The sequence below is a fragment of the Apis cerana genome, linkage group LG7 (assembly GCF_029169275.1).
Source record: "Apis cerana isolate GH-2021 linkage group LG7, AcerK_1.0, whole genome shotgun sequence".
Taxonomy (NCBI): domain Eukaryota; kingdom Metazoa; phylum Arthropoda; class Insecta; order Hymenoptera; family Apidae; genus Apis; species Apis cerana.
Genome location: NC_083858.1, coordinates 3,342,943 through 3,363,847, shown reverse-complemented (window position 1 = coordinate 3,363,847; position 20,905 = coordinate 3,342,943). Strand labels below are relative to the sequence as shown.

The 20,905-nt window shown below is 28.9% G+C and overlaps 1 protein-coding gene and 1 long non-coding RNA gene across 3 annotated transcripts in view; one reads left to right on the top strand and one right to left on the bottom strand.

The window, feature by feature from the left end:
* LOC107998447 (cytoplasmic polyadenylation element-binding protein 2) overlaps positions 1-20,905 on the top strand; it is an 81,485-nt gene that overhangs the window by 40,331 nt on the left and 20,249 nt on the right. For both annotated transcript variants that reach the window (XM_062077677.1, XM_062077678.1), the window contains exon 4: positions 8,183-8,233. In XM_062077677.1, the coding sequence (XP_061933661.1) occupies positions 8,183-8,233 (51 nt within the window). The remainder of the gene's footprint in view (positions 1-8,182; positions 8,234-20,905) is intronic.
* On the bottom strand, positions 10,146-11,027 carry LOC133666498 (uncharacterized). Its single transcript, XR_009830708.1, has 2 exons — positions 10,446-11,027; positions 10,146-10,351 (listed from the first exon to the last, which is right to left on the bottom strand). It is a non-coding gene; the product is annotated as an uncharacterized LOC133666498 (long non-coding RNA).

Genomic DNA, 20,905 nt, shown 5'->3' with positions numbered 1-20,905 from the left:
TGACAAAAATAATTTCAATGTAGATATAAAAATAGTTATAGATGAGAAACGATGAAATATTTACTTTTTGTGAATTTATAATAACAAGTATTTTTTTCAGGTTATTTTTTCATTCAATATTCTCGTTTCGTAGATAAATATTTAAATTATTTTTTTATTTATTTCGTACATTTTATATTCTAAAAATTAAAATAATACATTGAATTGTTGAAGAATTGCATTTAACTGAAAATTTTTGTTAAAAGTATATTTGTTAGATTTTTAAGATATAAAAAAAGGAAACGCTATTATGCATTATTTACAAAATTAAAGTGTAAAAATGTTAAATATTTAAGAGGTATTAAATTTTATTAAATTTTAATTGTTGTATAAATTTATTGATCAATCATTTAATTAGTAAGAGATTAGTAATGGTAATAAAAAGAAATTTAATTGTTCTTTTAAACTTTATTATTACAAACATTTTAAATAAAATAGTTAATAATCTCTTGATTTCTATGCACATAGAATCAAAATATATCTAAGTCTTTTTCACTTTATATTCACTTTATATTTCTGTTTCTAAATGTTTCTCGTGTTACTGAGAAAGCAGAAAAAAGACATATTTTAGAAATATTTTAAATTATGCATTTTCTTCCCATATCTCATGTATATATAACAATAAACATTTTTTATTGCCTATTTTTCACCGAAAAGAACCAAAGATAACAAATCACTTAGAATAAAATCAAATTAACCGAGAAATGAAAGGACAACTTTAAAATAAATATAATAAATCGTTGATGTATGCGATGTTCGTATGCCTCGAAGAAACAGTGACCCCGAAATATATTGCATAAAGTTATTATATACACTCGTATATTACAAATAAAAGTATTAATTTACGAGGAAAGTGAAAACAAGCTTTGCCTGATATTGCACGACTCTCTCTTATATCTACATACGTAGACGTTAATTTACGTATGGAACGAGAGAAATTGGCGATAACGCCGGTTAAATTTTTCTTTTGGATTCGTTTGATTTATCGTCGTGACTAATGTGCGGCTCACGTGCATCATTTAAATAGTTTTATTAATGGCCCATTGATAATGGTCTCGTTGCATTTTTATAGCCTTCGTCAATCGCGCCACGATTCCCAAACAGCGATTAAACCGTTCCATTCATATTTGATGAAGCTTTTGACTTGTCCGAAGAGCGAAAATATATATTTGATTTTCCTTTTTTCCTTTTTTTTAAGCGAAAGTGTAAATATTCGAAGATATTTAAGCGAAACCGGGTCAGGAATAAACTGTTTTTCAGGCAAACATCCAACGTTGCTCGAACGCAGGCCTAGTTTTCAGGATGGATAAGCCAAAGGAAACGCGAAAGGTCGATGCACGTTTAAACTTTTGCTTCCCTGACACGGTACGGATATACCGCTATTCGATCCAAGTTGCAGGACAGTCGCGAGCGCTCCACAGTAGTACCGTATAGCGCGCTCTATGTATATTCCATCGTATTATTCTACGTGTATATTAAAATCCTCTCGAGCGTTTCCGCCATTTCAAATTGTCCTTCGAATTATTACATCTCTTGTAATTTTATATCATCTATTATCGAAACAGTAACTCGTTTTGCACCAGTTATTTATTACGTCAGCGTCTATTTGTAGCAACGATAAAATTTATAAATATAAATAAATAAAAAAACAGGAATTGGATGAAAAATAATTTTAGCATCGAAGGTTGTTCAAAAATCATAAGAAATTGAAACACAAATTTCGAACACTTTTCTGACACATATTTCAATATCTTTACGCATGTAACAAATTTATGCACCCTTATCGAGTTTTCATAGAATCTTTATCAAAGTTCCAATTACAGATTCATCATTTCGATAATGTGAATTATCGTTATCTGTCTTATTTCTATTTTCCACTACCATTCCTTTCGAGGATGTGGCTCGATTTTGTTTTGCTTTTGCTGTTGATTCTATTGTTGTCTTTCTGTACGCTCGAGTATTTGTGTATACGTTCACACTGATGCTCTTACATGCGTCATACGATATTAAGTGGTTATCAACCTAACAAATTGATATACATATTTGCAGCTATTTACACGACTATGTTATCTAGCAAGAAACAATTTGCAAGAGTTTCAAACTAGTTATTACGTATCATTTGTAACATAATGACTCGTTTTAGTAATTCTTATCTGCATCGAATAGAATATTTATGGCATAGATAAATTCTTACAGATCGTAATGATAATTTTTCTATGCCGTTAATGCTGCCATTAGTATTGGAGTAATAAACATTCTTTCAATATAATAAACGAAATAAGATTTAAGTGGTAAATTTTTGAAGCTTAAAAAGTTTTTTTCGGTCCGATTCGAAATTCTTAAATAATTTTTTTAAATACGAATCAAATTTCTTTATATGAATCCTAATAAATTTTGCTCTTCGTTATATTTAAGTCAGCGAGAATTTCGATAGGAAAATGAAATAAAATATATCAGAATCACAAGATTTTACGATTATCTTAACGATTTAAAAACCATATTAAAATAACAATCACGTTGAATTAGAATTTGAATAACGAATTTGTAAAATTATTTATTCAAATTATATTTATGCACATTACAAAAAGTGAAATAATTAGCAAGGAAATTTATTTTTGGACGAAATTGGGCGATTTTCAACGAAATTAAACGAATTATTTGACATCTTTTGCCAAACTAGTACAGAATTTTAATTGTTAATAGAAATACTTACAGTAACTTTAATATTTTTAATATCCTATCTTTAAATTGAACGTTTGTTTTTCACCACTGTAATATTATGATATATTTTTCTACACGAATTCATTCATTTAAAATATTATATACGATTGCTATTTTATTTTATTTCCTGAAATTTTAAATATGTATCCTAATTGTTCGATTATTATCTTTTGCAGGTCGTAACATTGTATGATTTTTGCAATCCTCACAATTCCGCAATTTCGATATAATTACGTCATATTCTTGCGTATAAGATTTTTATGCGTCTATTATGTAATCATAAGATAGTACACGTCTTATTTTTCCTTTTATGATTTTTCTTTACTTTTTCTTATGCATAATTCAACGAATAAAGCGTGCCATTTAATTCGTTTATAAATAACAATATAATAACAATAATGTACAAAATGTAATTAAAGAATAGATATTATCGTTCGATGCAGAAAATCTCGTAATAACAATATACGATTAAGTAATTGTAAAAGCTATATTCTCGATTAATATCATAAAAGAAAAAACGATCAATGTTGAGAGAATATATAAATAATGTGAAACGATAAATTAACATGATAAAAGGGAAGTACATAATACATGCTGAAATGAAATATTCAGATAGCAATAACATTGCAGTTAAAATCATCCATAAAGAAACAGCACGTGAACATCGTCTTATAACAAGAGATAATATACCATACATTCTATATAAACCAGGAATACAAACTTTACTAAGATTTAACTTATAGATATTGACAAAATAGTAGCACACTATTTGTATGAGACAAGACGTAAGAAATAACATGTAAAATTGCTATTGCTAACAATTGAAAAATATAAATATGAGAACAGAAAATAATGCATATTTTATCATTCATGATGTCAGTCAAAAGAATGATGTCAGAACATATATTCATCATCAATCTAAAACAATTTTTATCTTCAATCAGTGCAAGCATATAGTCGAAAAAGTCTTCATATACTATTTTAAATTTATCTAAAAATTAATTATTTGTGTATATATAAAACATAATGGATAAATATAAATTATTGTATCGATAAAAAGATTCTTTAAGGAAGCGAAAGCAATTTCCAAAATATTCTTTTAATTTTTAGGTATGTATAATTTTATCTGGAAATTTTCTCTACAACAATGTGACAGAGTATTAAAAATTAAATATATTTTATTTGACAAATTTTTGTGTCATTAATATTATCATACAATTATATTTTAAAAAATGAAAAACTTTGAGTTGATTTCATCTCTTTTAGATGATACTACTTACTAAATAAAAAAAATGCTTTACATGTAACCAATTATTTGGATTATGTCTGTATTAGATCATATTTTGGTCAAAATTCACGATGTAAATTTAAAAAATTATTAGAACATTTTTAACGTTAGACTCGATTTAAAATTGGTTATCTGGTGTCAGTTGAGTTAGTAACCGACAGAAATATCTGGTATGAAAAGCGTCGTTACATTATGTCATAATTCTAGTCTAGTTACGTACAAACTGAGATACAAACTGAAAACATGGTATCCCAACAAATCGATTGTTATCTACCATCTCATTGTAAACTACACGACAACGAAGATAAATAGCAAGTATATGCTTATTAACTAATTCTATTCTGATATGGATCTAATTTCTAAAACTTAAATGATTGTATTTTTTTACAATCGTTTTACAATCGAGATATAGTGTTTTACCAATTGCATTCCAGCCTATATGCTGATTTTCCCGTTTGATTTCGCGCGCGTGATTCCATCACGCAACGCGCAGTCGCGATGGGTTGCAGAGCGTTGCGGCGCAGCGCGCTGGCCGGAACCGGTTTGTTCTACGAGTTGGCATCCGGTAGCATTAACTACCGTGCTTTTGGCTCGAACGCGGTTTACGTTCTTTTCTTTTTCCTTTTCTTTCTTTTTTTTTCTTCTCCAGTACACTTTTTCCAGACAAATAAGATTGACAGAGTGAAAATCGTCGATCGATGCAACGTGTATGGTTGAAAAATTCGAATTGAAACATCTTTAAGTCTAAGGTTGGCGCAATCGTTCCTGTTTAAGGTTTAATGAAACTTGGACGAAGAAAATTTTTCAGTTCGGGAACCGCGAAAGAGAAAGCGTTGAGAAATTTTATCGGATCGACGTGTCGCAAGATAGAGTTGTTTGGCAAAAAGTCAAGCCGTCGTGGTTTCGTGACGCTGCTTTTCGCGGGAAGAGAAGGCGAGCCATTCGCTCGAAACGCCAGTATTATATATTTTAGAACAGATTTATAAGATAAGATCGATAAGAAAATGAATTGCGAGTGCAATTTTCTTTCTTTTCTTCCAGATTTCGTTTTATATATATAGCAGTTCTTATTTTGATTGAAAACAGTGATTTCTACAGTAGTACGATTTGTTCTTTCACCACTGTTGCTAGTACACGTTCTGTTTCTACTTCCGCTTCGATACGATAAACGAATGAGCAGTAATATGCTAATTTTCACATGGCACAGTGAAATATTGGTTAAACCGCTATATTTTTCGAATCATTCTCGATCTAATTGTATTTTCTTACGATAATAAAAATTCCTCAAATTTGAACAGAAAATATAAAAAAGTCATTATTAATATTTTACGCTAAAATCTTTTTATTTTTTTAAATCGAAAACGAGGGCACAAAAATTAGACCGTAGCGGGCTTAATCCATGAAAATTATTTATATATAATATCTATATATAATAATCTCTCGCATGAACCCTCGCGTGAAGATTAAAACGGATTAAATGTGCAGATTTCTTTGAAATTTATTTTTATTAGGTATATAAATACCTAATATCTAATTTAGAGTTTGCATGGTTTGATCGTTCGACTTGCAAAGGTAGAATATTTGAGGAAAAAGAGAGAGAGAGAAAGAGAGCGTAATAGCAGGAACGTAGGAAAGAGGAGATTATCGACTGTGGCAATAGGGAAGTGTCGGTCGAGCGTCCCGAATATACTTGTAGTGGATATTTTCGATTCGAGCCGATTGCACAACTCTCTCTGCTTGGTTAGCACGCGCATGCTTCTCTGCGTACAGCGGTTATTCAACGACGACGTAAGTATACGTGCTTTGACTCGTCTTGTTTCTGCGTCGTAATTAACATCTCTGTCTTTAATCGTCGGCTTCACGTGTTTAAATTACCGTCAACTATAAATTACGACTCGTTTGAACAACCTTGAATCGAAAGGTCTGCTCGATAGAAGCGAAGTTGCCAGGTATATTACGTGTAGTACACGTGTGCATCATTGTATCAAGGCTGAGCGCGATTACCGACGGAAACGAGATTGCGATTGATATAAGCGGAAACTGTTGAAAGAGGTACGCGCAGCGCAGCGCCACTGTCAATTCGTAGAGATTTCGTCAAGTTTATGCGCGCGCAACGATGCGGTTAAAGAAAACGGTCGAACGTGGTCTCGAAACGGTTGGGAAGAATTGAGCAATGTGATCAATTTTTATCTTATTCGTTAACTACACCATGGCTCATAAGTATTAAGACATCGACTGGTCTTGCATAAAAATGTGATTATTGACGTGAATTACTGGAGAATGATTATAATAGACGATATAAATATAGAGATGTAATATTTCAAAATATGCAATATACACTACGTATGCAAAATACAGAGTAAGACGTTTAAAAATAGAATTCTTAGAAATGATTTAAAAATAATCATTTATCATACTGGATTTAATTTATTTTTATAAATAATTTCGAACGATTATTTATGATAATTGCCTAGAAATAATGAAAATAATTAATTAATAGCTATGCATTAACTTTTATAATCTATTGATTTATAATCCATTGAGAAAATTTACGATAAATTAGATAGAATCTAATGGATAATCCAAAGATCTGAACTTGATTTATTAAATTCAAATATAAAATCTGATATAAATTTTAAAAATTCGTTTAAAAGTATTTATGTTTAATTTTATTATACATAATTAATAAAAGTTTTACAATTATCGGTTTTAAATCGATTCTTTGTAGTATAAACTTTTGAAAAAAATAAATGTTAAAGATAAATCTTCATGTTTTTCGATTCATTTATTTGGAATTACTTCGTAACAATAATGTAAATATATCGCGTCATAGATTTGAACGAATCAATCGAAAAACATTTTGACGATGAACATTTTGTTTATCGAGCTGAGCTATGCTCGTTTCGACTTGTTATCTCTTCTACTAGTCTCGGAAGCCGCAAAACTGTATAGAAGGATAATCCATAGGTTCGAGTTGCCAACGTTTCCTTGTTCAGTTTATTTCGTTCGCGGTTAACGGTTATGCGCCAGTGTCGCGTTCTCGATAAGCTAGGTGACACGCACACTTTTATCAAATGGTGAAACCGCGTTTGATCCACGTGTCCAGAAACGGGCTTTCGTGTCGCTACTTACGACACTGTGCAACGTGATCTCCGAGAACCGCACGCGAGCGGTTCGTTTTCTTTTCCTTCAGCTTTGCGATATAATATCCCCCGGCTCGTAACTTCACGCGCGCGTCTAGCGTTACCGCGCGTGGATGCACGCCCATACACGCTCGTACGCGAAAGATACCACGGATCACTCGATCGATCCTTCGACCACCATGATTTCGCATGGCCCGACCTTTTTTATGTGCCCGTGTAAAACTTTGGTAACCGATTTGTCCATATTTTTCGAAACTTTTTCTCTATTAAATTTCTGTAACGATGATCATTATTGATTACCATTCTTTGATTATTAATTACAAACGATAGATATATATATATAGCGTTTTATATGTCAGATTTTTTTAGATATATCATAGAATTTAGGAATGTTGTTAAATTTTGTACATGAACGATTTAATGTTGAATTATTGTTGTATTCGTAGTTGAATCATTATCATTGAAACTTTAAAATACGTCGATATTTTTTCTTTTTTCTTTTATTGATTATTATTAATTAGCATCTTAGATAATATTGATAATATCAGTAATGATCGATGTTTTATGCCACTCTAGAGTTCTAACGAGGAATATTATTATAGAACTTATAAATATTATGAAATCTTGTTATTCGCGCAAATAATTTAACGCTGAGCTCGAGATGTATGAATTGTGTAGCTGAATCACTGTTATTCAAATTGTTATGACAAATGTATCGTGAGATGCTTGTGAAAGAAAAAGAAACAATAACACGAAGAAATCAAGAGGATGCCTCGATTATGAACCTGTACAATAAATACACATTCGGAATTAATTTACGCCTCGGCTCAAAAATTAGATAAAACAGAGATAGCTGGTGAACTTTTGTTATCGAAACTGGATTCGTTTATCGAGATTGCCATGGCGGAATGTATAACAATTGACCGATTGAAAATTGAGATTAGAGCGTAATACGGTTTTAATCGGAACACCAACCTTTTCTCTGTTTCAGGATACATGAACTGCAATGCCAGCACGCTGCAATCGCTCACGCAACTGCACGGTGAGTGAAAACTGTCAGCTCGTTCCTTTTTCTTTCCTCTTGTCTAGTTCTTTTGTTCTTTCCGTCGTTTGGCAGTTTCTCGAATGTTTCGCGACACGATGATACTTAGAGTGTGGCGCGGCATGACGCGAGTTGGCACGCCACATCACAGGAAGATTCCTCGAGAGAGAGAGAGAAAGAGAGAGACCAGAGCCGTTGGTACGCTCAATTAAAATTTGCGCTTGCGCAACGTCTTTGCAACAGGCTTGTACACTTTTTCTGACGGCAATCAAGGAAATGCGCCCTTCCCCCGCGACACTTGTTCCCTCTTTCTTCGTCGCGATTGGTGGAAAAGGACTAGATCAAAACTCATACTTTGAATCTCCTTCTCGATATATACGCGCATAATCTTGTTCCGCTTTTTCTTCCTTTCCCCGCCTCATTTCCCCGGCTGGCTTCACTGGGTTTATTTTAAGGCGAACTAGGAGAATTACGAGTTTAATTTAAATATTGGAATTAGAAGATTTTGTTACCAAGTTGTAAGAGAAGAAAGTAATTGAAGCGAAGATATGAAATAGAGTAGAAATATGAGATTTTCAAGGTTTTAATTTTTAGAATATTGATATATTTGTGAAATATTTTTGGACAGTAGATTCTAGAAACTACTAAAGAAATATGAAAGTTGTACAAAAATATCAGTCGAAGGTTAATTATTGAGTTATAAAAAATTTAAGTTTGCATTAGATAAAGTTAAATATAGTATAATTATGAATAGAATTGTTTTATTTTATCTTTATTTATAACTTAATAAATAAGTAACATTTTTATATGCTAATTTTGTGTTTGTTTGAATTTTTAGAATGAATGTTTACAATCTTTCAAAGATATTTCACAAATTATATTAACATATAATAATAAAATTTTTAATATTATTAAATTTAAATGTGACAATAATCTTTCATTAGCTGTTGCGTTTTATTAATATTTTTTTGTTCAATGGACATTTCTTATTTTTACCGTAAAATATGCAGATTATGTAACAGGATATTTCAATGGGATATATTCTAATTTATTTTGTAATTTCTGAAGAACTAAAGAAAGATATTGTACGATATAATCTTAATTCTAAAATATTAATATAAAATTAAATTATATTGTGTTTTTGATTGTGGTGAAATGGTAATGAATAGTAAGGAAGGAATAGTAATAACATAGAATACTTGATATTTATTAACAAATAATGAAATGAAATTCAATTATTCGACGTGAAGAATAAACTGAAAAAAAAGCTTAACGAATTTGGAATTTGGAATTATGGATTATCCAATGCTTGTCATACTTATTACACGTTTATTAAAAAAATGAAATAAATTCTGATTATGTTATATTTGACATTATATATGTTATTGAAATTTAATTTACATTTTCATCCATATTATAATTTATTTCTTTCAAAGATCTCATATTATTCCAAATTTGTCATAATTCAGAAGAAGTAAAAAATTCACAAGTCTTTTATTTGCAATATTCATATTTATGCAATACATATTTTTCATATGGAATTTTTTAAAATTTTATTTATTCGATTTATTTATTTATATAAACACTGACAAAAAATATACGATTATTCTTTAATTCATATCGAATATTTATTTTTATCAAATTTTTAGGATATGTATAGGACGACAGGAATCTTTAAAACGTATTGTTTAATTTTTTACAGACTTAGATAAAAAAAATTATAAAAAGCAATCTTTATTATCGAGTTTCGAAATAGTTATGGCATTTTAAAAGATGATCGAATCAAAATCTATCTCAGTCATCATTTCTATCTATATGATTTAAAAAGAAATAGAAAAAAATTTAAATTCTAAATAAATAAATGGATTTCCATCTTACACTCTAGATAAAATCGAATAATAAAATCAAAATCAATTTTTTCAATATTTATTCTTAATATCTAATCTAACAATAAAATTGATTACAATATCGGCCACTTGAACCTTGCTTTACTGCTATCTAATCTGATTTTATGAATTTAAAACTATGTATTTCATTGCAAGATTTAGAATCAGTTTGTTCTAGAATTCCTTCTTTTCAAGATAAATAAAAAAGCGATATAACAAGCACACCTTGCATCTGAAAAGAAAGAAACAATCCAAAGAGAGTTGTGCTCTGATTCATAAAACTCATTATAAAACTCTGAGCTAAGAAAAAAAAGCAGATTTTATACCGTTGTTGTACTCTTCTTCTCGTGCGTTGATTTACCAAGCCAACCAAGTTACGCGAGCATGCACAGAACCGGCCGCGTGACAGACACGCATCGAATCCTCCACTGATGGGACGATTTTCCAACGTGAAATCCCGATGCGCGAAGCGCGAGACGCGCACGCTTTCAGCCAATTTGTAACGGATCATTTTTCGAACGATCATGAAACGCTTCTAAAAATCCAACATGGACGAAAAGCTAGATCTCCTGCTTATCTCGCCGATGTTTTTTTCCCAACGATACACATTCGAGTTTCTAATTTTTACGAGCTACGAAAAAAACGATAAGTACCCACAGAAGGTCAAGGTAGCCGCGTTATATACGAAACGATGCAGATACCGCAACTAAACAGAACGTAACTACCGAAAATATTTTCAATAGAGAGGGATATAAAACTTGAAATGATAAATTCAAAAACACGTTATAATTCGCAACCGTTAAATATTAACATTTGCGCAATATTACGAGTTACAACAAGTTGTAAATAAATCTTTAATCTAATATCGGATCGTAAAATATTTCATCGAATATGTTAATAAAGTAGAAACCAAGCATGAAAGACGTAGAGCGAATTTTAATGGATCTCGATAGAACCACCACTGTTTTGTTATTTTTTTTTTTTTTCCTAGTTCTCTTGCTTGCATAATGAAACGGAACAAGTTGGTCGGTTGTTACCTGATAAGTCTACCGTGTAACCGGAAAAATATATTTCCCGTATATACAATCGGCCTTCGTGTGTTTCGTGAATTTATTCTACGGGGAAGCGTAATCGTTTGTTTTCTGGGGGAGGGGAGGGAGAGGGAAAAAAGGGAAAAGGACGAATTTAAATTAGAAATTAACACAGATATTGACCGTATTCAACGGAATAATGTATTCGACACTTGATATTTTCACTAGCGAAATGCTAGTTGTGATAATAAAACGCATCGAAGCCAAGGCGTAAGATTTTCCTTGTCCCACATTCCTAGCATCCTTGGCAAAGTTTCGCGTCGGTGACGTTCTTCGTTTGCAGGACAAACGCTCTTGCTGTTTGTCTACATGTTTGCATGCTCGACCACGATACTTCTTTTATGCGATTTCTTTTTCTATAAATTTTATTACCGTTCAATGCTTGCCTTTGTGCGAAGAAATATAGCATTTGAAAAGCGTGGCAAAATTCATGTTGCGTGCAAAGAGAGAAATAAAAAAAGTCACAATAATGGAAGGGGAGTGTTTATTTGAAAATGCCTCGGGTCTAGGCTGGAAAGTAAGCGTTGGAAAATAATCTTTTTATTTTATCGAGTCGAGCACAGTTTATTTTTGTGATTAATAATGATATTAAAACTTGTACACAATTGGTTTGCCGATAAATTTTAACGTTCAATTTTATTGATCAGTGAAATGATTGGATTATTGTAAAAGTTTTATTTTTTTATTCTATCGAAATATTTAATTGCATTTTCATCGATCCAAAAAAAATATCGAAACGTATTCATACATTTTAAATCGTTTAACAAATACTCTTAGTTTATTATTAAATTCTATTATTAAAATCGATGAAAATTTTTATTCAAATGAAATTTTGTGAATATACAAAGAACAATGGGTTATATGAGACGATTTTTAGAGAAATATTATTTTACGGGGACAATCAATTTTTAAAATTTCAATGCTTCTTTTCTTTAAAATATATAAAATATTTAATTTGGTATCATATTATTATAAAAAATGAGCAAGTTGCAAATTTGAAACAAAAAAAAAATTATATATATTTATAATTATAAAATTATATAATTTTTCTTACAACATAATTCATAAAGATTTTTGTAATGTAATCAATTGTACATCTAATTTTATTACTCGAATAATTTTTATAAAAATTAAATATGTCTTAATCTTTCTTTGTTTATAAATAAGAACAACAATAAAATATTATAATATTTATATATCTTTTGTAAATATATAATTATATTTTTTTAAATTATATTAGATATCATTTACGTAAACTGAATTCTGATTTTTTTGATTCGATATTTTAAAAATTTTCCGATTATTCGGTATTTATTTAATATCTGAGAATTGCACTATTTTTGAAAATTGTTAAAAATTATGTGTTATGTTGATAAAGAACAAGAATAACGTTTATTTTATTCAGAAATTTTAAATGAATCTTTGACTATGAAAAAAAAAAGATTTAACATTAAAAAAAAATATTTAACTACGAAAAGAAATTTTGAAAGTTATTTCGTTCTTTTGTCAAAATGGCAAGGTAAAATGAGACATTCGTTTAAAATTGTTTAAAATTATAAAATCTTTATTTTTTATAAGTAAAAACTATTAATAGTTTAGAATAGTGCATATAATTAAAAATGTAATATGGGAGTTATAAAGAAACCGAGAGATGCATAGGTGAATTTTTTATGAGCAATAATCACAAATACATAAATTGTCTTCTTTTTCTTTTCTGTACTCATGCTATTTCCAACGATCAACATATTGTTGTTCAATCCAACAATTATTAACAAAAATTTTTAACAAAAAATAAATATCTACTAAAAAGAAACATTTCTCTATATAATATAATTTAAGAAATATTCTTTCCATCATAATTCTGGAAAATTTTCTATGTTTTCAATTTACAGCTTAACCTTGAAATAAACTGTCAATCAGAAATATAATGTAGAATACAATGTATATAAATAGAGTATAATGTAGAGTACAATAAAACATTTCTCTATATAATATAATTTAATAAATATTCCTTTGTATCATAGATTCTGGAAAATTTTCTATGTTCTCAATTTACAACTTAACCTTGAAATAAATTGTCAATCAAATATCAAAAGAACAATGTAGAATACAATGTAACATTTTTCTATATAATATAATTTAATAAATATTTCTTTGTATCATAGATAAAATTCTTGAAAATTTTTTATATCAATTTACAGCTTAACCTTGAAATAAATTTCAATTAAATATCAAAAGTACAATGTAAAGTACAATGAAACATATCTCTATATAATATAATATATTTAATAAATATATTTAATAAATATTTCTTTGTATCATAGATAAGATTCTGGAAAATTTTCTATATTCTCAATTTACAGCTTAATCTTAAAATAAATTCTCAATCAAATATCAAAAATACAATGTAGAGTACAATGAAGCATTTCTCTATATAATATAATTTAATAAATATTTCTTTCCATCATAGATTCTGAAAAATTTTCTATGTTTTCAATTTACAGCTTAACCTTAAAATAAACTGTCAATCAAATATCAAAAGTACAATATAGAGTACAATGTAGAGTACAATGAAACATTTCTCTATATAATATAATTTAATAAATATTTCTTTCTATCATAAATAAGATTCTGGAAAATTTACTATATTCTCAATTTATAGCTTAATCTTGAAATAAATTCTCAATCAAATATCAAAAATACAATATAGAGTACAATGAAGCATTTCTCTATATAATATAATTTAATAAATATTTCTTTCCATCATAGATTCTGGAAAATTTTCTGTTTTCAATTTATAGCTTAATCTTGAAATAAATTCTCAATCAAATATCAAAAATACAATATAGAGTACAATGTAGAGTACAATGAAACATTTCTCTATGTAATACAATTTAATAAATATTTCTTTCTATCATAAATAAGATTCTGGAAAATTTTCTATATTCTCAATTTACAACTTAACCTTGAAATAAATTGTCAATCAAATATCAAAAGTACAATGTAGAGTACAATGTATGCACAGAGAATGCAATGCTTCACTCAATAAGTTAAAGAAAGTTAAAGAAATAGTTATTGTATAGTAGCAGCATGGCTATATCTATAAGTTTCTATATTTCTATATTCATCAAATTTTTCACGCTCTGATACACACAAGAGAACATCTTCTCTTCTTCACTATAATCAATCATAAAATGCTTCGATGATCATCTAGATTTATATTATATATGATATTTTTTTCTCACTATATCTTTTTATTCATTTTGACCAACTTTCACCCTACGCAACTTTTTCATTTCTTCAATCCACAATTTACAAATGGATTTTTATTCACATTATATTATCATTCTCACGATACACTTTCATAAATTGCAACCAATCGTAAGAGGGAAACTTTGATTTGAATTTACTTATCTTGTTCCATTTGTTACTTTACTTTATTATTTCAAAATATAATATAATTTTATATATGTAAATTTAAGCAACGGTAAGAAGTTTATTAGATTCAGAATTACGAGAATTTCTGGAAATGGAACGAAATTCCTCCAAGATTCACAATCGAAATTTACATTTCGACATTTCATCTTCATTATTCTATAACTTCATTATTCAAAATACAAAATAATTATAATCGGATACCTATTATTTACTTAAATAAATATAATATAAATATTTATAAATAACAATTATAAATATTTAGCAAGAGTACTCTTTTTTTTTCATATAATTCTGTATGTTAAAAAGTATTAAGATCCACGAAGTTTATAAGATAATTGGATAATTTTTGTCACGTGATATGTGATATTTTTTTTTTCATGAAGATTTAAGTGACTTGTCCACGAATCAACCAACTTGACACTGTGATGGAAAAAAACCGACGTGAGAAGTGTAATAAAATATATAATGGTACGTTTGAACATCTTCTTGTTCAAGTGAGAGTGCAGTTGCATTGTCTCAGCGCATCGTTGCATGGTAAAAAAGAAGAAAAACGAGAAACACAGATCTTGCCAAACCAATTCAATTTTTCACTCTATCTTTAAGCTCATCTTAATTGTTTATAAGACGTTTGGAAGATCACTTTTAAAAGAAATGAATAAGTTTTAAATATTTAAATTTTGAAGCAATAGTACGAAATACAATTGTTTGTTGATATTATCGTGATTTCGTTTTTAAAATCGATTTTTTCAAAAATACCCCAAAAATTTATTAAACACGTTTTCTTTTTACGGTTCTTGTGCTTCTTTCTCGCGAGTGAATCAGATTTAACGAACAAATAAAAGTTTCATTTTAATACGATACGAGGAACAAATTTTTTTCAAATTTGCAATCGTGAAATTTTTTTTTTCAACTTGATATATCTTTTTAATTTACGATAAGCGTGATAAAAATCTAATGAATATACGATAACGAAAACGAGGCAAGCAATTCTCGCAATTATTTTGAATGTTTCGTAAATTTTAAAAAATCTTTTTTAACCTCGATTCACTTCGAATATGACTTCCATAAATATCGATAAACCCGAGAAGAAATTTTGTCTTTTTTTTTTGAATTTTCATATTTTTGCCTCTTGATATATAAGTATAATATCTTTTCATATACATTAAATTCGTTAAATTATGTAATAACGTCGAGTTTATCGAATTTATCTTGACAATCAGATTATGATAAGATACAAGAAAATGGGTAAGTTATGTCGATTTAAAAAGAAAAAGAAATCGTTTAAAAAATTCTTCGTAATATATCGCATATAAAAAAAAACAAACTCTGAAACTTTCACCTTTTCTATTTTTTTTTCTCTCTCTCTATCGCATGCGAGAAAAACAGTAGAAACTAATATAGCGTAAAACACGCCCTATACGCGTTTTCCGCTTGACGCGACGTAAATGAGATTTTCTCCATAGATTAATTATCAATCATTTGCATTGCTTGTTATATCATCGAATATCGTATCGTAATGGAGAAATAAAAATAAGCCTTCGAAATGACTCAAAACTTTCGTTGCTAGTAAAAAAAAAAAAACGAATAGAACTTCTGAATTACTGATCTAAAAATAATATATTACGAGTCGAACGAATCTTAGAACACGTTCGAAAATCATTTATATAAAAGCATTATTGTTCATTATGCGTATACAATATTATACAAAATTCCAATTCTGTATAGACGATCGTTTTATTTCATATATACGGCTCGAACCTTTCGATTCGAGTTAAGCGTGTCGCGGATTACAGAGAGGAAGATGGAGAAGATAGAGAGAGAAGGACGGAGGGAGACCTGTTTTCAAGACCTGCCTTAACGCGTCTCCTAGGTATCAAGAGCATTTTTGCGCTTTTGGTATCGAGGAACAACGCGTGTTCAAGACCGGAAGCAGAGTTAAACGCTACGGAAATGGGAAAATTGAAATTTCCAAAGTTGAAATTTTATCTCTACCTTCGTATACATACGCGCGACGAGCCTCTCGATCACGTGTCACGTGTATTTCCCCCTCCACTCGCATCTCGATTCCCCTGCTCGACCGTAACGTAAATACGAATAATTCAATGCGAATGAAACGCGGAACAAAGTCATTTTCAACGATAATCGATGACAATAACAATTGCGTTTCCCCCGTAGTTTTTACCTTTCTTCCAAATACCTCGCTTCCAATTCGACTCGATACGTAATCTCTTGAAAATATGGCAAGAGGTTTCTGCAGTTTCGCTTGCACAAGACTTTGAAAAGGTCAAGAGTGCAGCAGCCACTTCCACGCGTCCCCCTTCTTTGTTTCATCGTACGCGGTTCGCGTTGAGTTTGATTATTATACCGCGTTTATAATATCTTCGTGTTTTTCAAAAACTTGTCGTTCCCCAAGATCTTGTTGTTTCAACGTTTCCTTTAAATATTAAAATGTGTGATCGACAATTTCTCGATAAGCATCGCTCGTTTCTTATATACATTCGTTGCATTCGTCGTTTCGAATAAAAGTTTTTTTTAAAGTAAGAAAGAATGGGAGAAGAGAAAAATGTTGGGTAACACGAGTCGAATATTAAATTAGGATAGCATTTAAATAGGATGGTAGATAATCTTTGGATATTGTAGGTAGGAATATAGATATTCAAGTGTTTTTTGATTAGATTTCTACGAATATAAATCGGGGAATTTTATTCTTATATCTCTGATATTTTGATGTATATTTTTGTTGATAAATTATAAGAGAGAATATTTCGTATACTTTTAAACGTAATATTTATTGCAATAGATGGAAAAGTTTCGAACTTTTAATGTTTATACTTGCTAATAAATTAATATATTAGAATAATAATATTTTAATAATTTAAAATATATTTAACTGATGTAATAATTTTGATATTCAAGGAAATTTTCATTTAAAGAAGTAAAATAAATAGAAATTTTAGAAGATACATTCACTGCTTATCTTTTTACAATTTTTAACACTTTTTTTTTTAAGTGATATATCTATAATTTAATTTTCCTTATTAAAAAAAAATATAAATCATTTTATTAATATCGCTAATGTATCAATGTTATTAATAATATTAATAATATCTTTGAAAGATCGATTTTAGAGATTGAAACAAAAATAAAAATTGATAAATAAAGATTAAAGTTTAGATTAGAGTGAAACAATTTTATCTCTTACACTGCTTTCATTTTATTTAATACGAATTTAAATTACTTATAATTTAATAAATAAGTCTCAGTTATGTTTGACAAATATATTGAGAGTCCCAATGACAAGTATATTCATGAATTATTGAGAATGGGCATTTATTAATATAATCGTTTAGGAATGTATATTATACTTCGTAGAATTACTTTAACTCTTTTGTAAATTGAAATTCTACTTACAATTAAATATGCAATCGTAAATTATTACGTCTCGTTCAATAAAAATTTATTAAGAAAATAAATTATATAAACTAATATTGATTCGTAATTTTGTTTTTTAAATAATCTATTTTTTTATCGTTAATTTTTTTCTTGCTACGAGCACGAAAATATATAACATTGTTATTTATTTTTTAATTGCTAATGTTACTTCATAATCAGAGTAACATTAACAACTAAAATTATACTAATCTATGATTGATATTTAGATTTATTTCTTTTTATATTAAATTAATTCTTTTTTTATTTTTATGTATTTCTTCGAATAATTATGTTTTAAATTAAATGGTTTATCGATGCGAGTAAAAATAATTAATTATTAGTTTTTTGGTTAGCAACTTAGTACAGAGATTTTATTTTATTTATTTATTTTTTTCATGAAATGAATGAATGATTATACGAAAAAAAAAAAATAACAACTGTTCATTATATTGAAGAAACAATGGGCTTGAAATATTTGTAGAGAATGTGCATTATTTTCGTGAGATTTTCTGCAAATTAATTAATATATGATCTTGCAACAATGTAAAGTTGTAAATAAAAACCTATTAAAAGAAATATATGAAAGTAAGTGAAATGTGTTAAAAAATCATACAAAGTTCTTTAAAAAATATTGTAAAAGTAAATCGTGTGAAAAAATAATGTATAAAAGAAGACTTAGATGTATTTATTTACATTTTACAAAAGAATATTTATACATAACGTGCACGCATTGATTTCAATGCGAAAGGTAATTAAAAAAAAAATAATCATTGCAAATTATATCAGTTATCATCTTTTACACGAAAAATTGGGATAATTTGTTATTATTGTATATAACAATTTATTAAAGATTGAGTTGTAAACATTATATATTTAACTGTTATAAACATCATAAAAGTAATAATTAATTATATCATAATTATAAAAATTTTTAACAATCATAAAACTTATTACATCTTAATTTTTTTTCTAATTGAAATTACATTTATTTTTTCACATAAATACAATGCATTTTTGTATTTTTTATCATAAAATATTAAAGATCTTAAATTAAGAAGCGATTAATTCGGAATTATATTTTTTTTAAGAATTATCTCCTTAACCTTCATTCTTTGTTAATTAACTATAAATTTTTACTAGTTAATTATAAAGTTTAGAAAACATTTAAATCGAGCTTAAAAAAATAATATATTAAATAAAAAGATAGATGGATTTTACAATCATAAAATATTCATAAAAATACGTTTAAATTATTGGAAAATAATTAATTTCGAAATAAATTTAATGCTTTTATTTTTTTTTCTTTTTTTAAATATTCAATAATTAAAATTTTTATTGCTATACTATATATAATATCTAAATAATCAAAATTTTCATGGTGCATCAATTATAATCAAATATAAGTATTATGTAAGTATTTCTCATGAAAAGTCTTTTAATGAAATACAATCTTATTTTATGATAAATATAAAATACAACAAATATCTGATAAAGTATATAAGTACTCAGTAACTGATACGATGCATAATATCTAGAGTATAGAGTATTCAACAAGGGAACATAGTAATCGAAGCATAATAATTGATTCTTTTGAAAGTCGCAATGACTGATTCAAACTTTCTTTTATTTTCGTTATCATTTAAAGTTTTTTTTAACGTTTCATCTGCGAAAAGGATTTCTACAAATAAAGAAAACTGGTTAAATTTAACTTTATTGCCCCTAGCAAAAAATTGTTTAAAAACATTGCAATTTTCGAAATGCAACATGTCATAATTTATATACGAAATTTATGGAAATATTAAATCTAATAAAGTAAATACACGAGTGAAAAGAATAATAGCGAAAAAATAAAATTGGCTTATACAATTATATAGATATGAAAATAAAATATTAGATAACAAATATAACAAAATTTCTGTTGGCCAAATTTAAACACACTAATTCAGATTATCTATTTTTAAAAAAAAACTATAATTGCAATCGAAAATTAATTTATAGACTTACTGAAACATTGAGAAGCATTATAAAATAAAATAGATCTTAATATATGCATAAAGATGCACGAGTACATACCTTATCACACTCGAACGTTCTCATCCAACCATCGCACGTTTCTATCTTTCCTTCCCACCTGAGCTGGTCTAGATGAGATGGTCTAAGGGGTTGACGAACGGGAACCAAGCAAGACCGAGGAAGAGAAGAAGCGTAGGAGTGGAGGAGAGGTGGGAGGCAGTGAGATGGAGGGTGAAGAAACGGTGTGGCAGAGAGTAGCGAGGAGAGACAGACGGACGACGACAACTCGTCGCCGAGGTTGGAATGCAAGAGGGCTGTCGTGAAGCTACGTGGCCTCTTGAGACACGTGCTCGTTAATTCGCAGGATTTTTTTAAGTCGTTAATAAGCCCATAATTACAAATTTTTATAAGTCGCGCACGCAAATAGAAACCTCGAAAAAAGACGGCAGAGTCGGGAATGGGAAGCGACGCGGAGCAAAAAGTGGGGATAGGGCGAGAGAGCGGGGGTGGGGGGAGCGCGGCTAAGATCGTGGAGTGGGCTAGACAGCCGAGAGATGGCGAAAAAGAAGGAAAAAGGAGAGGCGCGAAAACGTGGCGCCCCCTAGTAACGTTTTAATTGCTGCTTTCTCCCCGATTACCATTATTCCTTAGCGAGCCGCACGCCCGTTGCCACTTGATGCGATTCGTTGCTACTTCCACGCGGCTTTTCAGACGCGGCGATTCGATTTTTCAAAGCGAGGTTAATCGATCGATAATCTCTCTCCTTCGTAATTAACGTCGTCGTTTCAACGCCTTCGATTATAGTTCATATT